This window comes from Malus domestica, chromosome 10 (genome assembly GCF_042453785.1).
Source record: "Malus domestica chromosome 10, GDT2T_hap1".
NCBI classification, from domain to species: domain Eukaryota; kingdom Viridiplantae; phylum Streptophyta; class Magnoliopsida; order Rosales; family Rosaceae; genus Malus; species Malus domestica.
In genome coordinates this window covers 5,453,905-5,476,419 of record NC_091670.1, presented here as the reverse complement: position 1 = coordinate 5,476,419, position 22,515 = coordinate 5,453,905, and the positions used below count along the sequence as shown (strand labels likewise).

General features: G+C 40.8%; 1 protein-coding gene across 1 annotated transcript; it reads right to left on the bottom strand.

Moving 5' to 3' along the window:
- Nucleotides 1–4,677: 4,677 nt before the first annotated feature.
- On the bottom strand, nucleotides 4,678–6,407 carry LOC114823103 (uncharacterized). Its single transcript, XM_070806096.1, has 2 exons — nucleotides 4,723–6,407; nucleotides 4,678–4,685 (listed from the first exon to the last, which is right to left on the bottom strand). Exons 1-2 carry the CDS (start codon nucleotides 6,389–6,391, stop codon nucleotides 4,678–4,680), a joined length of 1,677 nt encoding a protein of 558 aa, XP_070662197.1. The 5' UTR covers nucleotides 6,392–6,407.
- Between the last annotated feature and the right edge of the window lie 16,108 nt (nucleotides 6,408–22,515).

Genomic DNA, 22,515 nt, shown 5'->3' with positions numbered 1-22,515 from the left:
AAAAACACACTAAAAACACTTAAAACAGCAAGAAACAACATTGTAAGTGATAGGTGAATAAAATCCCACGAAAATCATGCAACAGCAACTTGTTTACCCCCCCACACTTAAATCTAACATTGTCCTCAATGTTTCAAACATAAACTCACACAAAAGCAAACAAACAAACAACGAGGAAACATGATAAACATGGCAAAGTAAAAACCAGACAGAGTAGAGTTTAAGAACGCAAATCTGGTTTTGGAGATAGTTGATCTTGTTGACTTTCCACAGCTTTGATCTTGAACTGGATTGGAATTGTACGGCGAAGCTTTTCTCTTTGGCGATGTTGCAATTCCTTATTTGTTCTCCAAGCAGATGTGGCAGCTTCTCTAGTTCTTCATCTTAGACTCATTCCGCTGGGATGATTGTGCAAGCTGCATTCTTCTCTGCTTGTTTCTTCTGCACGACGGGCAGGCACGAGGGAGAGGTGTTGGTCTGTTTCTTTCTTCAATCTTTCCAAGTGCCCACCTCTTGCTTTCTTTCTCCTTGTCCCTAGTTGAGGATGAATCAGCACGTTGTCTCCACATGCTTCGAGGTATCATCTTCACTTCCCTTATACGTGAGAGACGAAGCGGAAACATAAGATGATGAGTACTCGAGAACAGGTGCTGGCTGGAGAAAGGACAGGGAGAAAGCATGATATGAGATACTCGTGCTCTCAACCTTTATGATATGAAATACTTGTGCTCTGGATGGGTTGTTTGCAGGGGTATCCCAGGGGATGAGAAATACAGAGTGACTCGAGAGGGTTTGTTGGAAAGCCATTTCAGAGAGATGAAGAAGTGCTGAGAGGGTGTGCCTTTGCTGTAGAAGGCGAAGGTAGATACTTATAGGGCTTTTCTTCACAACCGGAACTATTCTCTCACTCATTGTCGGCAGCCGGTGGATGGATGAATAGTACAAATTACGCGCTTTCTGACAAAGCTGCCGGTAATTTCCGCAAAGCTGCCAGTTGCATGTGACGAGTGACAACACGTCTGGACAAATTGATCTTTTGAAATCCGGGGTTCGGCTCGTGGTTTCTGAGCAAGCCCATTTTTTTGAGAAATGAAACGCCTCTTTTGAGAAAAGAATCCGGCTTTTGAGAAAGGAAACTCCTCTTTTGAGAAAAGAATCAGGCGTTTGAGAAAGGAGCCCCGACTCTTCGATTTGCGAGAGGACGCCTCTTCAATTTCTGAGGAGCGCCTCTTTGATTTCTTTTTTTTATAGAGGCGTTAATTTTGTTCCACAACACACTTGAGCTCCCTCCTGTAAACACTCCCTTCTTGCACTTCTGAAATCTTAATCTGTCCGATCTCTTCTTTCTCAACACCTTCAGAAAATGTCTGGCCTTTCCGATCGTCGTTTTGACTTGAACCGTGGTGAAGAGGCAGCCCCTCCTTCTCCAGACAACATATGGCGCCCGTCCCTCATATCTCCTACTGGTCCTCTTACCGTTGGGGATTCAGTGATGAAAAATGACATGACCGCTGCGGTGGTGGCCCGGAACCTTGTCACCCCCAGAGATAACAGACTGCTCGCTAGACGGTCTGATGAATTGGCGGTTAAGGAGTTTCTGGCTCTTAGCGTGCAGTGTGCGGGTTATGTGTCCAACATGGCCCAACGCCTATTTGCTCGAACCCGTCACGTTGAATCGTTGGTGGCTGAAATACAGAGTCTCAAAGAGGAGATTAGAGGACTCAAGCATGAAAATAAACAATTGCATAAGCTTGCACACAGTTATGCCACAAACATGAAGAGGAAAATTGACCAGCTGCAGGAAACTGATGGTCAGATTTTACTTGATCACCGGAGGTTTGTGGGTTTGTTCCAACAGCATCTGCCTTCGTCTTCTGGGGCGGCACCGCGTAGTGAAGCTCCAAATGATCAACCTCCGATACCTCCTCCTTCCGTGGCCCCACCGACTGCTGAGACTTCGCCGACTACTACAACTCCGCCGACTACTACGACCTTTCCCAAGCAGCCTTTGTGAAGGCTCCCTCTTGTATTATGCTATGTTCTTTATTTCCCAGTTTCCTGTTCATTTCCATGTAATTTAATGTTAAATTCCTTTGCACACTTGTCAATGTTTCAAAATAGAAAGTCATAACCAAAAATAATTAAACAAGTAATAAAATAGACAATCAAACAGAATAAATGGGTTGCCTCCCTTAAAGCGCTTGCTTTAACGTCTTCCAGCCGGACGATGAACACTTTCACTTCTCCTTGGAACCCACAGCATGCAGTGGGATCTCCTCCACAACATGCTCCACAAAGTTCTCGTAGTATGGCTTCAAGCGATGTCCATTCATTTTGAATTCTTGCCCGGTTCTCAAGCTCTTAATTTGGACTGCACCATGCACAAAAAGATTAGTAACAACAAACGGGCCAACCCATTTGGAACGTAACTTACCAGGGAATAGACGAAGGCGGGAGTTGAACAACAACATTTTCTGCCCAATTTCGAAAGTCTTGCCTCGAAGCATCTTATCATGGAATGCCGTGGTCTTCTCTTTGTAAATTCTAGCATTCTCATAAGCTTCATGCCTTATCTCATCAAGTTCACTCAATTAAAGCTTTCGATGAATTCCAGCTTGGTCCACATTCAAATTGAAGGTCTTGATGGCCCAATGAGCTCTATGTTCTAATTCCACGGGAAGATGGCAAGGCTTGCCATACACAAGTCGAAAATGAGACATACCAATGGGGGTCTTGTAAGCCGTTCGATACGCCCATAGTGCATCATCCAGCCGTAAGCTCCAATCTTTTCTATTTGGCCCAACGGTCTTCTCCAAAATCTGTTTGATCTCACGATTAGATACCTCGGCTTGGCCATTGGTTTGGGGGTGGTAAGGTGTGGAAACCTTATCCGTCACATGATACTTCTTGAGTAATGCCCCAATGGTACGGTTGCAAAAATGAGACCCTCCATCACTGATTAGCACCCTAGGCATCCCAAATCTAGAAAAGATATTAGTTTTCACAAAATCTGCCACAACTTTAGAATCGTTAGTTCGAGTGGCTTTCGCTTCCACCCACTTTGAAACATAATCAACGGCAAGTAATATGTAGGTGAAACTAAAAGATGAAGGAAAAGGACCCATAAAATCGATACCCCAAACATCAAAGATTTCAACAACAAAGATGGGTACCTGCGGCATTTGATCTTTTTGGCTAATATTACCTGTCCTTTGGCAGCGATCACATGTTAAACAGAAGGTTCTAGCATCTTTAAACAAAGTAGGCCAATAAAAACCATATTCAAGAACCTTAAAAGCTGTCCTTTGGGTACCAAAGTGACCCCCACATGCATATGTGTGACAAAAACTTAAAATTGAGTGAAAATCTGATTCATGCACACATCTTCTTATAACCTGATCTGAACAATATTTCCACAAGTATGGGTCATCCCAAACATAAAATCTAGCATCCTTTTTAAGTTTATCACGTTGGAATTTGTTTAGGGTGCTAGGAACTTGTTTAGTCATCAAATAATTCACCAAATCCGCGTACCAAGGCTCACTTACCTGGATAGACATTAGTTGCTCATCGGGGAAGGTTTCAGAAATTGGCGATGCTTCCTCATGCACCATTCGACTTAGGTGGTCAGCCACCACATTCTCCACGCCCTTTTTATCCCGAATCTCAATGTCAAACTCTTGTAGAAGCAACATCCATCGAATTAGTCTAGGCTTGGCCTCCTTTTTTGTGAGTAAATACTTGAGAGCTGCATGATCAGTAAAAATAATAACTTTAGTACCAAGTAAGTATGATCGGAACTTATCTAATGCAAATACCACAGCAAGTAATTCTTTTTCAGTGGTGGAGTAATTTAATTGAGCATCATTTAGTGTCCTAGAGGCATAATAAATAACATGAGGTTGTTTGTTCTTTCGTTGCCCCAAAACAGCACCAATCGCATAATCCGAAGCATCGCACATCAACTCGAATGGAAGGCTCCAATCTGGAGGTGTGATAATGGGAGCCGAAGTAAGAGCTTCTTTTAATTGCTTGAATGCCGTGGAGCATGCATCATCAAACTCGAAAGCCACCTCTTTTTGAAGCAATCGGCATAGTGGTTGTGAAATCTTGGAGAAATCCTTTATGAAACGCCTATAAAAACTTGCGTGACCAAGAACGAACGAACTTCTCTAACCGAAGTTGGAGAGGGTAAGTGACGAATAAGGTCTACCTTAGATTTATCCACTTCAATGCCTTCTTCAGAAATAATATGTCCTAGAACAATACCTTGCTTAACCATGAAGTGACATTTTTCCCAATTAAGCACAAGATTCGTTTCAACACAACGTTTCAAAATTAAGGTCAGATTACTCAAGCAATGATCGAATGAATTACCAAACACGCTGAAATCATCCATGAATATCTCAATAATTTTCTCCACATAATCAGAAAAGATACTCACCATGCATCGTTGAAATGTCGCAGGGGCATTGCACAAACCAAATGGCATGCGCCTGTATGCAAAGGTGCCAAAGGGGCACGTGAACGTTGTCTTTTCTTGGTCCTCCGGAGCTATCACAATTTGGTTATATCCGGAATATCCATCAAGAAAGCAATAAAATTTATAACCGGCTAACCTTTCTAACATTTGGTCCAGGAATGGCAACGGAAAGTGATCCTTCCTTGTCATGGCATTTAACTTCCTGTAATCAATACAAACACGCCAACCGGTCACCACACGAGTGGGTACAAGCTCTTGTTCTTCATTCTTCACCACCGTGATCCCGGACTTCTTTGGAACACCCTGCACGGGAGACACCCAACGACTATCAGAAATAGGGTATATAACACCACAGTCAAGCAATTTTATAACCTCCTTCTTTACTACTTCCAACATGGGTGGATTAAGGCGACGTTGAGCCTCCCGAGATGGCTTAGCTCCCTCCTCCAAAAGGATGCGATGCATGCACGTGGTGGGACTAATGCCTTTGATATCCGCCAAGGTCCATCCAATGGCAGATTTGTGCTCCTTTAACACCCTTATCAACTTGTCTTTTTCTTGGGCTGTGAGTGAGCTAGATATGATGATGGGTAGTGTTTGATCTTCTCCCAAGAAAACATACTTCAAGTGACTAGGTAATGGCTTCAACTCAAGTGTAGGTGGCTGCACAATGGATGGAAGTAACTTGTTAGCCAAAACCGAATCTAAAATTGAGAGTGAAGACTTACCAGAATGTGATGGCAATGACTCGAGGGCCGCGACCATTTCAAACACTTCACCACAAGGGGGCACGGCAATATGGTCAGATTCCATGCCGTGGGTTGCTTGGATTCCCCCACACTTGTTTCTTGCTCCTATGCCGTGCACTAAGGCTATTTTAAGTGCATCGTCATTCATTCGATCCAAATGTACCTGTGCCAAAGAATCAACAATGTCAATAGCGAAACAAGAATGGTCCTCCATTGGATATTTAATGGTTTCAGAAAGATTAAAACGAATAATGTCTCCATCAAACTCCATGGTTAATGTTCCCATAAACACATCTATTTTTGTTCTCGCTGTTTTCATGAATGGTCGGCCTAGCAAGATTGGCAATGATGGAGCATGGCTTGAATCCTCCATTTCTAGGACATAAAAATCTGCAGGAAAGATAAGATGATTGACCTGCACTAAAACATCCTCAAGGACTCCCTTGGGATAAGCGTTAGAACGATCGGCCAATTGAATTATCACGCCATCCTGTTTTAACTCACCAAGGTTCATTGATGCATAAATGGAATATGGCATAACATTAATAGAAGCACCTAAATCTAACATGCATTTTTCAAATCTAGTGTTTCCAATTACGCATGGGATAGTAAAGCTCCCTGGATCCTTACACTTTGGAGGTAACTTCCGTTGCAAAACCGCGGATACATTTTCACTTACCTTCACAACTTCTTTGTTTGAAATTCTTTTCCTAGTTGTGCATAATTCTTTTAAAAACTTTGCGTACCTGGGCACTTGCTTAATAGCATCAAGTAAAGGAATGTTCACTTGGACTTTTCGAAAGGTATCTAAAATGTCCTTTTCGCTTTCTTCTTTCTTCGATTGTGCAAATCTGCGAGGGAAAGGAACATTGGGCAGATTAGTGTTCGAAATCACAACATTTGGAACATTCTTACCTGAGGTGGACGGATGGGATGTCTTAGATGGATGCGGCATGGGTGATGGTACCCTTGCCGTGGGGTAGGTGTTCTCATCTTCTTCGAGTTGTATCTTCTCATCTTCCTTGTTTCTCACCTCTTTTCCACTTCGTAATGTGATAGCCTTTGCAGATTCGAAGCCACCCTTTGGATTGACCACCGTAGTGCTTGGTAACTTACCATTTTCACGGAATTGCCCCAAAAATTCGGCCATTTGGCCCATTTGCTTCTTCAGCTCATTAACCTCATTTGCTTGGTTCTGCATTCCCTGCGCCATGGTGGTTAGTAACTGATATGTTTTATCATCATTCATAGACGTACCTGGGTTAGTTTGGGAAGATTGTGCCTGAGGAGGTGGTTGTGGTTCCATTGGCCTTGGAAAGAAACCCGGGGGTTGTCGGAATCCACTTTGTTGGCCATATTGTGGTGCATCTCTCCATCTGAAATTGGGGTGGTCACGCCATCCCGGGTTGTATGTATTGGAGAAAGGATCATTCCTTGGTTGGTTTTGATTCCCATAACCCACAGCATTGGCCGATTCCCATCCTCCATTCTCAATTAATTGAGGGCATTGATCAGATTGGTGTCCTTGAATGGAGCATACACCACAGATTGTAGTTCCTTGCGTTTTGGGGCCTTCAACCAACTGCGATAACATAGACGTAAGGTTAGCCATTTGGGATTGTAACTCAGAAATAGAACTTACCTCATTGACATGATGTGGCCGTGGGGTGTCTCTTTGCCCAACACCTTCATATTGTTGTGCATTGAGTGCTCGATTCGCAATGAGAGTTTTGGGATCCCTAGGTGTCTTATCCACTAGAGCTCCTCCCGCGGAAGCATCCAACATTTGCCGTTCAAGTGGTAAAAGACCTTCGTAAAAGTATTGAAGAAGTAACTCCTCCTTCATCTGATGCTGTGGACAAGAAGCAACAAGTGATTTAAATCGTTCATAATAAGATGGAAAAGATTCACCTTGGCTTTGCTGAATTCCACTTATTTTTTTACGAAGAAGAATGATGCGAGAAGTTGGGAAAAACTTCTCCAGAAACGCCCTCTTCATACTCTCCCAAGATGTAACTGTACCGGGAGCCAACTCGTATAACCAATCCTTGGCTTTGTCCATTAAAGAGAATGGAAAAGCCTTCATCTTTAAAATACTTCCGTCAACGGTAACTGGAGTCATACTTGAGCACACCACTTCAAATTCCTTCAAATGTTTGTTCGGATCCTCCATGGAAAGCCCATGGAACTTTGGAATGTGGTGGAGCAAACTTGACTTTAACTCGAACTCTTCGGTTTTACCTTGAGCAGCCATGGGATATTGGATACACAATGGTGCGGCATTATCCAAACCCGAGGTGGCAAGCTCCTTGAGTGTACGGTTGTCCATGGCTATACCTTGCTCTTCTCCACCCACTTGTGTCGTGGCCTTCTCTTCAACCTCAACTTCTTGCTCTTCTAATTCAGGCTCGGGACTAGGAGGATTAGACTCTTGCAATTTCTTTTTCCTTCTCAAAGTCCTCTCAAAATCACCGTCAAAGTCGGAGATATGCTCATGAACAGGTTGTGAGCTACGGGTCATAAACTAGTACCTAAAAACAAAGAAAACAAAACAAATCAGCAACTTAAACAAAATACAATAATTCGAAAGAAAACAATCCAAGAGATTAGCAAAGTTGCTAATCCCTGGCAACGGCGCCAAAATTTGATGCGAAATAAAGTTAAGCACACAAATTAAACCCTCTTGTTGACAATTGTAGTATATGTATAAGTAGGGATCGTTCTGGACCGGAGATTAGGAGGGCTTGCTAATAACCTCTCACTTGACTCAAAAATATAAGAAGAAACTTAAAAACACAAAAGTAGGCTTTAAAACACTAAACTAGACTCAAAGAGTTCAAAACAAACTTAAACACACTTTGATACAAGAAAGTAAATGGGGGGTATTGGTTTTGGTTGTGATTGAGATAACAACAAAAAGTAAAACTAAATATATGGTTGATGGATTAGCTAGAGATCCATTCTTCACACATGACACACTTGTACATGAATCGATTTCCAATTGTTTTTCAATAGATTATGAAACTCAACACCCCAGATTAACCGTGATGCACTAATTAATCCTCAGATTTTCCTTGATTTATTGAATTGGATGAATGCATACGACAATCCAAAGTATTCTCCAAAAGTCCTCTACATGAATGCATAATAGAGATACAATCAAAGATCATTACGTTCTATGAAAATCATAAGTGTTAACGAGGCATTCGTAACTATGAATGCATGATACGTTTGCCAAGAATTCAATTAACGCGATTGTGACTAGCAACCTTCACTACCAATGAATATAAACTTGTAACGATTAGGTGAAACTCATTTATATCCTAGCATCAAATTCATGCATGAAAACTAAGTATGCATCCTTAATCAACATACAAGAATTAGTTTTGAAGAAAGTAGTTAATTGAATTGCATTCACAACTTATTAAATCACAATTGGAAGAAATCAATTCATATCTCAAGCATGTTCATGGCTTCGAACTTCCCCCTAGCTAAGTAAGGGTTTAGTTCCTCATACTTGCAATTAAACAAAAACAATTTATATTAAACATAGAGAAACAAAGTAGAATACACCTAGAATGCTCCAACAACTCCAATGGAATGGCTAGCACAACTCCAAGCACTCCTCCTTCTTTGCAAGCCTTGGAACTAATGGAAATGTGTATGAATTTCTGTGTGTCTTCCTTGAAGGCTTAATGGTGCTTATATAGAGGTTGCAAATGAAAAGAATTGCAAGGTAATGGACACAAGAATCTCACGGCAAGGGAAGGGAAGGATGCTGCCAGCTTTGTTTTGCATATGTGTGAGCTGTCTTTGTGCTCTTTCCACCTAGAAATAATCATGCCAAAGCCACCCAAAGCTATAAGTGGGAGACCAACAAGAAATCCACTTCATAGTGGTCCAATTTCTTTGCTTTTTCTGCTGTCCATTCACTCCCTTTTGCTGATTCTATTCTTCTTGCCGTGAGTGTGCATGTGTGTGTGTGTTTGTGTTGTCCTCATCACTTCCCACTCTTCCATGCTTTAATTTCTGATTCCTTGCTGCCCATGTGGTGTGTGTGTTGCTGTTTTCTTTCCTTCTTGCTGCCCATGTGGTGTTTATACTTGCACATACATGTTCTTCATCCATTTAGCTAGCAATAAACACATTTTCTGCCATCACATGGCAGCTATGATGTTTGAAGTTGTAGGCCAACACTTTGCACACACACATGCAGATTTCTAGCCCTTTGAATCATCAAATTCGTCCATCCTCATGTCTCCATGTTTGCACCATCCAATCTTGGCCCAAAAATGCTCCAAAATGCTCCAAAATGCATCTTCTTGCATCTTTGGCCCATAGAACTTACAAACACACAAAAATGGCTTAAACTACTAACATAACTAAGAACTAAGAACATAAATGCATGAAAACAAACATACTAAGTCGCATAAATATGCTCCTATCAATAGTGTGAAGCATTTGTAGGTGAAGCTTTTGTGTTGAAGCTTTTGTAGGTGAAGCTTTTGTAGGTGAAGCTTTTGTGGGTGAAGCTTTTGTAGGTGAAGCTTTTGTGGTGGGTGAAGCTTTTATTGGTGAAGCTTTTGTAGGTGAAGCTCTTATGGTGGGTGAAGCTTTTGTGGTGGGTGAAGCTTTTGTTGGTGAAGCTTTTATGGGTGAAGCTTTTGTTGGTGAAGCTTTTATGGGTGAAGCTTTTATGGGTTTTGTAGGTGAAGCTATTATGGGTGAAGCTTTTGTGGGTGAAGCTTTTGTAGGTGAAGCTTTTGTGGGTGAAGCTTTTGTAGGTGAAGCTTTTGTGGGTGAAGCTTGTGTTGAAGCTTTGTAGGTGAAGCTTTGGAGTTGAAGCTTTTGTTGGGTACCATGAATTGATTTTGCTTCACACTATCTTGATCAAGATAGTGTGAAGCTTTTGAGAATTTGTAGTTGTCCTCCATTGATGAAGCTTTGTTGAATTTCCCAAATATTTTTTTTTTGGGAAAACTAGAAATTTGAAAATATGGGAGAGACAACATATACAAATTTTACTTCCACACTGTTGAGCAAGAGATTGTGATGCAAGCCACACCTTGTAGTAGTTGAAGGTTTAGATGAACCATATAAATTGAATTTGCTTCGAACAGTCTTTATTAAGAGTGTGTGAAGCTTTATACAAGTTGTAGTTGCCCTTCATTGATGAAGCTTTTGTTGGCACCATAAATTGGTTTTGCTTCACACTGTCTTGATCAAGAATGTGTGAAGCTTTTAAGAATTGTGGTTGAACTCCTTTGATGAAGCTCTTGTTGGCACCATAAATTGGTTTTGCTTCACACTGTTATGATCAAGAGTGTGTGAAGCTTTCTACGAGTTGTAGTGTTTGCATTGTTGCAGAGGAGATATGTCTGAAGCAAATGAAAGAGGGCTGAATAGCTTGATATTCGTATGCCATGCACTGAAGTTGTTGTTGACTTGGAATAAGACTTTGTTGGTGACTATAACTCTTGTTGGGCATAAGTGCTCCCCTAGTTGAGTTGTCAAGCTTGAGGGTTTTTGATTATTTGTGAATGCTAGGAGTTCACATGTACAAGTTGTACCACTCGTCTTCTGGTAGGTGGAATGAATGGTGAGTTGCTTTCATCACTTGGTTGGTGGTACGAAGGTGAGTTCCTTCATCACCTTTCATCACATTTCATCACCTGGTTGGTGGCACGAAGATTAGTTCCTTCTTCACCTAGTTGGTGGCATGAATGGCAAGTTGCTAAATGATATTAGAGTACGGGTTGTACATTTCATCACCTGGTTGGTGGCATGAAGAAGAGTACGGATTGTACATTTCATCACCTGGTTGGTGGCATGAAGATGAGTTCCTTCTTCACCTGGTTGGTGGCATGAAAGAGAGTACGGGTTGTACATTTCATCACCTGGTTGGTGGCATGAAGATGATTTCCTTCTTCACCTTTCATCACCTGGTTGATGAGAATAAGGGCAAGGTGTCGAGGCACATTGTAGCAAGTGTCGAATGACACAAAGTATGTTAAACCATTTCGAAACACAGTTGGCTTATATATAAATGTGTTGGAATGTATGATTGAACAAATATACTGTGAAGCTGTTCGTTTATTTGTATAGTCTTGTTGGCATATACTTAGACTTTGTTTCATGTTGGAAACATTCATGTTGAAGCTTTGAACCCGAGTGTTTCATTGCTAGGAATGTAACAGGATTAGGACCAAGTTGTCTAAATCACCTCTTTATTGAATTCATGCCAAATTGTCTTCGTTACATAGAATGTCAAATGGCTGAAGCTTAACACTTGTACAATGTGAGTTTACTTGTAATAGTACTTCAAGTGATCAGCATTCCATGGATGGCCAAGGGTCTTACCATCGGAGCTTCTAAGCTTGTAGAAGCTAAGGCGACTAATGCTAACAACTTCAAACGGTCCATCCTAGTTTGGACTAAGTGTTCCTTCACTCGGGACTCTGTCGCAGAGTAATCTTTTCTTCAATACCCAGTCCCTCACTTTGAGAGAACGAGGTTTGACCCTTGAGTCATAGTAGTTGGAGATACGCTACTTGTAGGCGACATTCCTCAAGTGAGCCTGGTTTCTGTGTTCCTTGACTAGATCTAAGTTGAGGGTAAGTTGTTTGTCATTTTCGCTTTGCACGTAGTTCTGGACTCGGAACGTTGCTTGCTCAAGCTCAACTGAGACAATTGCTTCTGTACCAAAGGCAAGTGAGAATGGGGTTTCTCTTGTTGATGTCCAATACGAAGTGCGGTATGACCAAAGAACTTGGGGTACAAATTATGGCCAACAACCTTTAACCTTGTCTAAGTTGGTTTTCAAAGTTCGCTTGATTATTTTGTTGATGGCTTCAACTTGTCCATTAGACTGGGGATGAGCTAGGGAGGTAAAACATAAGTTGATGTTGAACTTAGAGCATAACATCATGAACTTATTGTTGTCGAACTGTTGCTCGTTGTCAGTGACTATCGCATTGGGAATTCCGAATCTGCAAAGGATGTTCTTCCATACGAAGTCTTCTATTTTTACCTCAGTAATGGTTGCCAATGGTTCTACTTCGGCTCACTTTGTGAAGTAGTCAACTACAACAATTGCATAGCGAACCTTGCCCTTCCCTATAGGCATTGGGCCGATCAAATCAAGTCCCCATTGGGCGAAGGGCCAAGGGCAGATCATAGGAGTAAGCAGCTCGAGAGGGGAGTGAGGAATAATTGCGTAGCGTTGACACTTATCACATGAGCGGGATATTCTGATGGCATCTTGGTGGAGTGTTAGCCAGTAATATCCTTGGCGAAAAGCCTTGTATGCTAGGGATTGAGATCCAGCATGATCTCCGCAGACTCCTTCATGTATTTTCCGAATGACAGTTTCTGCCTCTGCAGGCTTAAGGCATCTTAGGTATGGTAGGTTAAAACCCCGTTTGTAGAGTTGGTGATTAATGATCAAGTAACGGGTAGCCTTGTATCGAATCTGCTTAACTTGGACTTTGTCATTTGGAAGCGTGCCATGAGCAAGGAATCTATAAATCGGGGTAATCCAACTATCCCCCTTCTGTAAGTTGCATATTTTCGCAACCATGGTGCTTGGTACTGCCAACAATTTGACCTAAATTTTTCTCCCAATCTTGTCTTCCACCGCTGAGGCAAGACGAGCCAAAGCATCTGCATGACTGTTTGCCGCTCGAGGAATTTGGATGATCTGGTAGTGGAAGTGCTTGAGCAACAATTGTGTTTGTGCCAAATATGCTGCTATGGAGCTATCCTTAGCGTCAAAGTTGTTGGTGACCTGGTTAACCACCAATTGGGAGTCACTGAAGATATCAATTCGTTTAACCCCAAGGTGTTTGGCCAAACGTAAGCCTGCTAGGAAGGCTTCATATTCGGCCTCATTGTTCAACACCTTGAATTTGAAACGAAGAGCATACTCCATCACCACTCTGTCAGGGGTTGTAAGGACTAGTCCTGCTCCATAACCCTGTTGGTTGGATGAGCCATCAACATATAGACTCCATGCTAGGGCTGTTGGTTCTATTTTCTAAGCTTCCAAAGGTAATGAAACCACTTCCTTAGGCGTAGAAACAATGTCAACAGGATATATGAAGTTGGCAATAAAGTCTGCCATTGCTTGGCCCTTCTCAGCTGGCTTTGGTTCATAGGAGATGTCAAACTCACCGAATGCTATCGCCCATTTTATCATTCACCCCGAAGTGTCAGGACTTTGGAGTATCTGTTGAAGATCATGATTGGTAAGCACGATGATGGAATGTGCTTGGAAGTAAAGGCGAAGTTTTCGAGCAGACATGACCAATGCTAGAGCCAATTTCTCAATGTTGGAGTATCGTGTCTCTGGATCTTGTAAGGCCTTGCTAGCGTAGTAGACAGGCCGTTTAACATTACCATCATTTCGAATAAGAACGAAACTTATTGCTGAAGCCGATATGGATAGATAGATAATGAGAGTGTCACCAAGCTCAGGTTTGGAGAGCAAAGGGGCTTTACTCATGTAGTCTTTGAGGTTCTTGAATGCCTCGACACATTCATCAGTCCATGTAATGTACTTCTTACTTCCCTTAAGTGCTTTGAAGAAAGGAGCACATCTGTCTGTGGCCTTAAAGATGAACCTAGTTAAGGCTGCCACCTTGCCAGTAAGGCTCTGGATGTCTTTTGAAGTTACCCGTTCCTTCATGTCGAGGATTGCTTTGATCTTCTTGGGATTAGCCTCAATGCCTCGTTGGCTTATCATAAAGCCTAAGAATTTGCCAGAGCCTACACTGAAGGCACATTTGTTGGGATTCAACCTCATTCGATACCTCTTCAGAATGGTGAAAGTTTCAGATAGGTTAGCAATATGTTGGTCATCATGTTTACTCTTGACTAGCATATCATCAACGTAAACTTCCATGCTCTTCCTAATCTGTTCAGCGAACATTGAATTGACTAGACTCTGATAAGTCGCCCTTCATTCTTTAGGCCGAAAGGCATGACTTTATAGCAATATAGTCTCCTATCAGTAGTGAAGGCTGTGTATTCTTGGTCCGGAGGGTTCATGAGGATTTGTTTGTATCCTGAGTAAGCATCTATGAAGCTCAGGAGTTCACACCCTACCATAGAGTTTATAAGTCTGTCTATGAGAGGAAGAGGAAAGCTATCCTTCGGGCATCATTTATTTAGGTCGGTGTAATCAACACACATTCTCCACAAGACTTTTTGGAGCAGGAGACTTTCCTTGGTCGGATTCTTCTTAACAAGGACAACATTTGCTACCCATGTTGGATAATTGACTTCGTGAATGAAGTCTATGCCTTTGAGTTTTTTAACTTATGCCTTCATTGCCTCGTACCGTTCAGCGTCATAAGATCTTCGCTTCTGCCTCACTGCTTAGTCTTAGGGTCAATACTTAAGCGATGACAGATGGTATCGGCAAGATGCCTGGCATGTCCTCGTATGACCAGGCGAAGACCTCAGTGTTCTCTTGAAAAGAAGAGATTAATGCCAACCGAATAGGTGGTGACAAGGTGGTTCCAATCTTCACCATGCGATATGGATAATCTTTTGAGATAAAAACATTCTCCAGCTCTTCAGTGGGTTGTGCTTGTTGGGTGAAAGAGTCATCTCGAGGATCGTCGGGCTGACTGTTGCCACTGTTAAGATCCAAGTTGGCTTCGTCCGGGCTAGTCTTTATTACTTGGTCATGTATAGAAAAGGTTTCCTTGGGCACAGACAGGTGCTGTTGCTTGACCGAAGTGTTGTAACATGATCATGCACTAAGTTGATCTCCTCTGATGTAACCATTGCCATAGGGGGTTGGAAATTTCATCAACATATGTATGGATACCATGGCCTTGAGATCATTGATGCCTATGCGTTCAAAGATGACATTATATGTCGTTGGGCAATCAACCACCAGGAAGTTAGTGGTAATGGTAGCGGTGTAAGGGCATGTACCAATGGTGAAAAGTAAGTGTATGCTCCCTATAGGTTGCACGATATCACCGGAAAAGCTTATTAGAGGAGAAATCGAGTGATCGAGCAAGTGTTCAGCTACATTAATTGCTCTAAAAGCTTCAGTAAACATGATATTGACCAAAGCTCCCGTGTCTACCAGGATTCGTCTTACTTCAAAGTTGGCTATGTGAGCCTCCACGATCAGTGGGTCATTGTAAGGGTAGATGATACCTCTTTCTTCCTCAGGGTAGAAACATATTGGATCCCAGTTAGGCTTTTGATACTTGCCTCTTATGATGTCTTCCACGTGAAACACTTGATGGCCAGGCCTTAAAGCTCATTTGCTGTTTTTCATGGCCCTATTAGAAGATTCAGATATGGGTGTCCTGCCGCTTATGGAATATGTCACATTCACTTGGCGTTGGTTACGGTTATCCCTTGAAAGGTGAAGGAAGAATCGATCAATTTTTCCTTCACGCGCCAAAGCTTCAATATAATCACGAAGGGTGATACATTTCTCGCCGTCATGGCCGTTATGTTCATGGTAGCAGCAAAACATGCCCGTGTTTTTCGTGGGCTTGAAACCTGACGGCCTCGACATTGGCTTCGGTATCATGTATGCTATGCTGGGGTAAATGGCCACGCATGTGGCGTTCAAAGGCGTGTATGTCTCATACCTCGGGGTAGGGCCAGTCTTGACACATGCTTGGCCCACTGTGTTGACTGCCTGGGGGCGGGCATTATCGTGGTGATACCCTTGGTTATCGCGATAGTGTCCCTTACTCCTTTTACTAAAATGGGACTGGTGAGGATGGAAATCTTTCTTTTTGCCCTGAGATTGATATGTCTGTTGACTTGGCGAAGTATTAAGTAAGGTAGGAGGAGGCACCGCTACCGCTTGGAAGGTCGAGGTTTTCTCATTTGGTTGGATCTGGCTTTCACTCCCTACTTGCTTATTATGGGTGGTTGTGGGGGGTTGCCCTAGATATGTCCTTGGTTCAGCGGAGGCATGGTTGTAAGCCTATGCCATCACCTCAGAGTAAGTCTTCCAAGTGTTGGCATTGATCATGTACTTGAAGAAACAATCATGTAGGCTTGCCGTGAAGGCTTTGAGGGCAGTCTTGTCGTTTTCCTTGGCACAACGGGAATACTCATGGCTGAAGCGGCCAGCATACATACGTAATGACTCATTTGGCTTCTGGAAAATAGTGTACAGGTCATCCGTATAGTGCAAGCGATAGGTCTGGAAAATGTGTTGAGAAATAAACAGTTTCTTCAATTCTTCAAATGAATCTACTGTCTCAGGTGGAAGACGACAATACCAGTTTAGAGCTCTGCCAGAAAGGGTGGAGGAGAAGAGAAGACATCGTTCTTCGTCGGTGTGCATCCGGTATGCCATGATGGATTCAAAGAGGTTAAGGTGTTCAATCGGGTCCTTCTTTCCAGTATAGAGTTGCAAGCCAAGATTATGTTTTGTCTTTGCTTGGAATGGGGTGTCGAGGATCCTCCTTGTAAGAGGGCCAGGCTTAGGTTGGTTCCAATCAGGTATCTCAGCTTGTCGTTCGGCCTTCAACTTGTTTACTTCATTAAGAAGTTGTAGGACAAGAAGGTCCTAAGTGGAGTCATGTACCACTAGAGCTTTCTTTCGTAAATCTCCATCTCCTCTTAGAAGTAGGAAGGTTTGATCAAAAGCATGTGATTTCTCCCTGGACTCGCCGTATTAACTTCCAAGGTATGTCTGTCGGAACATCTCTGAGTCCCCTATACCTTTGTGTTTCTCTAGGACTTGCTGCCCCTTCCTCAAATTGGTAACCGGCCTAGGACATAGGAGGGGATCGAGTCTTTCAGAGGTCCTTGGGTCATTGATCTTCGAGCTTACATGGATGGGATTGTCTTAACGTTGCTTTAGGAAGTCTCGACAGTTGTGAAAGACGGCTTTTGATCCTTCCACTCCTTCTGTAAGAAGGTGTCTTCCTCCACTCCTCCTGCTTCGAGTCGAAGTAGTTGGGTTGAGAGAAGTCTTATGTTGGTCGTCATTTCGATGAGTAGCTCGCTCCTCAACGGGAATACCCATGTCGAGGGCAAATGACCCTCCGTATTAGGGGGCACCCAGTTGATGGTTGACTTCCACAGGGGTGATGAGCTCGTGTGTTTTAGTATATCTAGCCTCGTGGAGCATCTCGAAGACCTTCTCATACTGCTCTTGGAGGATCTCATTCTTCATCTCTATCTTGTTGTTCTAAGCTTCAAGCTCATCGACTTTAACCTGAAAAACAAACTTCTTTTGTTCCTTCATTCATTGCTTCGCACCAGGTGCAAGAGGGGTGTCATTCTGTGTGCTATGGCTTCCTTCACTCCCCATCTTGAAAAGGGATGCCTGGTCAAAAGAGAGTGTACGAATGGTGGAAACCAACTTAACAAAGCTGAAGAAAGTGGGAATAAGTGTCGTTCCCACAGACGGCCCCAAATGTTGATGCACAAAATCAATGAGGACTTTGGTACAACATAAAGTGTTAAGTTTGTGACCTTCGTTAGATTGTTCCGGTCACTAGTGTGGATAAGTATGTAAATGGATAGGGACAGAGAAGCAAACACAAGATGTACGTAGTTCACCCAGATTGGCTACGTCCATGGAGTAGAGGAATTCTCATTAATTGTGAATGGTTTACACAAGTACATAGGTTCAAGCTCTCCTTTAGTGAGTACTAGTGAATGATTTAGTTCAAATGACATTAGGAAATATTGTGGGAGAATGATCTCCTTTTATAGAAGAAAGTTTCTAGCTTTGTTCTGACATTGACACGTGTCGTGTTGTGATTGGCTTCCAATGTCGACACGTGTCACGGTATGATTGGCTTCTGATGTCGATACGTGTCGCGCTGTGATTGGCCTCTTGGTTGGAAGGAAACTCTTCTGGGTCCTTGACAGTATAACGTTGACCAATGCTAGATAGTTTCAGGATTGGTCGAGTATGGTACAAACAGTGTCCGTTCATTGTACATCGTGCAATCATTTTTTCATTAGATACTATTTATATTTAATAAAAAATGTCGAGGCATGCCTTCATTTAAATTACTCAGACATAAACACTTGTGAAAGTCATACACTTGTTTCCAAACTGTGTATCAAACCAAAGCACACCTTTTTATTTAAACGACAATGCCACAACACACCGTTTCGTTTAAAGAAAAAGTAGCCTTCTTGTTCTTATCACTTAGCCAAAACACACCGTTTCGTTCGTCTTCGTCTTTTGGTTTGCAGGATGGCTGAACAGTGCAGCGGCAACTGCTCCTCCTCCACCACATACCCAGACTTGGGTGGTCCTCGGAGGTCCTCACAGCTATTTATTCAGGTTTTCGGGTTGTCCCTAGACCACCCAAGTCCCTTAATAGATCCGCCCCTGGATGTGGTAACTGCGTAACAATGAGCAGAGATTCAAAATTTTATTAGAAATCGGGATCGGTTGAGTTGTGGGTTGATATCAAATTTTAATGATCCAAAATGTCTATTTTTCAAGTTGTATTTCATAGATCATCATTTTAAAATATTAATCAAATAAAAATGTTTAAGGCATCTACTTGAGCTCAAAGAAATTGTTGAACATTGTGTTTTAAGAAATATTAAAATTAAGGGACACTTTGAGTGCGATCCCTAATTATCGATATTCTTTTATTGAAACCTTGTTGGTTTGTAATTTTTTATCGAAGTTCTTGAAATTAATGTGATAATGTATTTCTATGTAGGTTACTATATTTTTAGAATTAAAAATTGAAATTTATAGTTGTTTGTATTAATGAGATTTTAAATAAAAAACCCATAATTTGTGGATTAAAATTAGGGAGTTTTAACGAAAAACCCGCGGTACTGTTCACTTTAACGAAAAACCACATTTTTACACTAAAAAGTCAAACCTTGTACTATTCACTTTACCCTTTATTTTGTCCTTATCGTTAAAACTCAAAGTTTTCAAACTTTTTTTATTAGTTTTCCTTTAAAATTATTAACATATAAATTATACTCTCCAATATATTGTGTGTGTGTATGTAAACATGGGTACATTCATCAAAATTAACAAAAAAAATTATTGTACCAAAATATGGTACATTCTTCAAAACCACAAAAAAAAAAAAAAAGGTATTGGGCTTTTAATAAATTTATTCGATTAAACTTGACATGAATACATACTCAAATCAAGAAAAAGAATGTACCTATATAAGTTTAAAATGGATTAGAAAAAAATTGAATAGATTTTACATAAAAAAATGGTACACTTTACATACAACAAATTAATATATTTAAGAATTTGTACATATTAAGGGTACATATAAGATTAAAAAATTGGAAACCTTTTTATAAAAAATTAAGGGATACAAACTTGTTCTAATTTTTTTATTTTTTTTTTGGAAATGTTTTGAATTGAAAATTAGTTAGGAGTTCAATAAATGTGTGAGATTAAAATTCTAAATCAGTTATTAATTTATATTTTAAAAATTATGTAACTGACATGTAAATTTATTATTGCATTAATTATAGGAACTTTGATCAAAATCTGAAAATTAATAAGATTTTAGTCGATGAACATTAATAACTAGGGACCGGATACTAAGTTTTCCTAAAATTAATTTCATCATGACAATCTAATTAGCAAGTTGTTTCCGATTGAAATTTATTTTTCTTCAAAGATGATTTATGAAAGCGGATTTAAAAAATTAGACCGTTTAAAATTCAATACAAAAGTAGACTCCACAACTAGTTTCTGATTTTTACATTAAAATAGATTTCCTTTAGAGAATAATATACTCAATGAAATGTCACTTTACATTGCCACGAGACATGTTGAGATAAAGTTTCGTATTGGTAGTAGAGTGAATACATACCAAATTCTGTCGACATAAAAGAATAAAATAGTGTGATAATAACTAATCAATGGGTTTGATCTGTCCCATTTATAGTTGATTCCACCTGTCTTTCTGCATCTCACTCTCACATCAGAATCAAAATCTGTTACTAAGGCAATTAATTTATTTGGATTACAAAGCTCTGGCTTCAACTAAGCAAGTAAGCAAATCTGCGCACGTTTGTCAAACCTCAGTGGTCCACAAGCTTCTATGTGATAGCATAACAAAATCCCTAAATAGTTCAGTTCTGGGCAGATTTGTCAAGGCGGCTCGGAGAAAAACAAATCAAATTTAGGAAAAGCAAGTGTCAAAAGATGAGTCACGGACCCCCCACCACCAGCAGCGTCAATCTCAAAAGCTTACTGATTAAGAGTCTAAGGAACATTAACTAATGCGTGCGCTCCATTGGCACACACAAAATATTGCAATAGTACCAGAAAATGGGCCAAGCGTGTGGCTGCTGCAGCCTTAAGGGTGCGTTTGGTACGCAGACGGAACGGAACGGAACGGGACGGGACGAGACGGAACGGAACGGAACGGGACGGGACGGGACGGGACGGAACGAAGGTGTAATTTTTGAAAAAGACATGGGGTATATTTGTCTTAAAATGGTAAAACATTGCGTTCCACAAACGTGGAACAAACCCGTTCCAGGGGGGAGGTGGAACGCAAAAACACTCAAAATCTGTCCCGTGGAACAGCCCGTTCCACCCATTTTTGGCGCACCAAACGCGGGACGGAACGCCTCTTCCCGTTCCGTCCCGTCCCCTCCCACGTACCAAACGCACCCTTAAGAGCACGAATATTTCATGCAATCTTTTTCATGGACCAATTTTTCAAGGGAATGGCTAGATACATCCTCGTGTAAATAATTTTGTTTTATTTCATTTACCATTTTGTGAAGTGGTTTGGAAATTATAAGGATTTGGGATCAGTCCACTTGAGAAAAAATGTACTTGTATTAATTTGAAGGATGATTGTGTAATGTAATTAGTCAACACATAACAGACAGTGTAATATGACCTTACCATTACATGTAATATTTGATAACATCACGTAACAGATATAGTCTAACATTACATTTCTTGTAATTCAAAAGTTAAATGTCAAGTCATGTTATCATTAGAGATGGAACCACCATAAGCTCATTGGTGGTGGATGCCTACACTCACATGGTATGGTAAAAAAATAAAAAATAAAAAATTTCAACCAACTAAAAGCCCGCCTAATAACCCATTCTAATGAAAACATTTTGCCAACAGTACCCCAACCATTATGCCATATGCAATAGAAATTAAGCATAATCTACCTGATTTTATTCTAATTTGAGTTTTTCATTCTAATTAATTTAAAAGCCCACCTAATAACCCATTCTAATGAAAACATTTTGCCAACGGTACCCCACCCATTATGCCATATGCAATAGAAATTAAGCATAATCTACCTACCTGATTTTATTCTAATTTGAGTTTTTCATTCTAATTAATTTAAAGTATTATTTTTATTTACTTGCTTTATTGGTTGGTTTTCTTCTTCTTGCTTCTGCATACTATTTATTGGACTTTAACATGGTTTTGATTTATCAATGTTGATTGTTTTTTTTTTTAAGGCTTAATCGGATAAATGGTCGTTGTGGTGATAAGGTAATCGGAAGATAAGTCCCATGGTAAAAAAAAATTAGGATTTAAACCCTCATATTGTTAGTCTGTTAGCAAATTTAGTTCAAAAGTGATTTTTCTGTTAAATGTAGGGATAAAAATGTATTTTACCGGACTCTTTCTTTTTCTTCACTCTCTTTTAATCTCTGTAATTGGTATATTCATCTTCTTTCCTATCTGTCTATCTCCAACCATTTCGTGGGTTTTCTAACCGGCCAATTCCCATCCTTGATGCAGCCAACCTTTTCTATTTTTTTACCCTAGCAATCAAGCAGATAGAGGAATAAGAGAAGAGACCAAATCCCCTAGCCGGAGAAATACAGTTTTAGAAACTATGGATGCATACATATATCAGGTTCTAATTCCAGACTTGAAAAAGAAATCTTCAAGAGTGAAGAATGAAAATGATGGTTTATAAACTTGATATATGTATGCAATTAGAAATTCAAATCTGGTGTCATACATACGCAATGTGCATTAGCCGGAGGTGACATCTAGTACTTGAAATTTAAAGCATAATCAAGGTAGCATCTTTTCAGACATCTAGTATTTGAAATTCAAAGCATAATCAAGGCAGCTGCTTTTCACTAGAGGTTATCAACTTTTTAGCCTAGACCGGACATTGTTGAATATCATCAGTAAGAATTCAAAATTCCAAGCTAATAAAACTTTTTATCCAATTTCAAAACTCGGGCCCAATCCAAATCGGAACTCTACTAATACAGCAAGCGGCAAGCATTCGTTCTTGGCCACTCTTCAGCCCCTCAATCTCGTTTAGTGAC

What these genes read in the sequence shown, in the direction of transcription:
- LOC114823103 (XM_070806096.1), bottom strand. Translation starts at nt 6,391, where the DNA reads ATGGGCCAAATGGCCGAATTTTTGGGGCAATTCCGTGAAAATGGTAAG.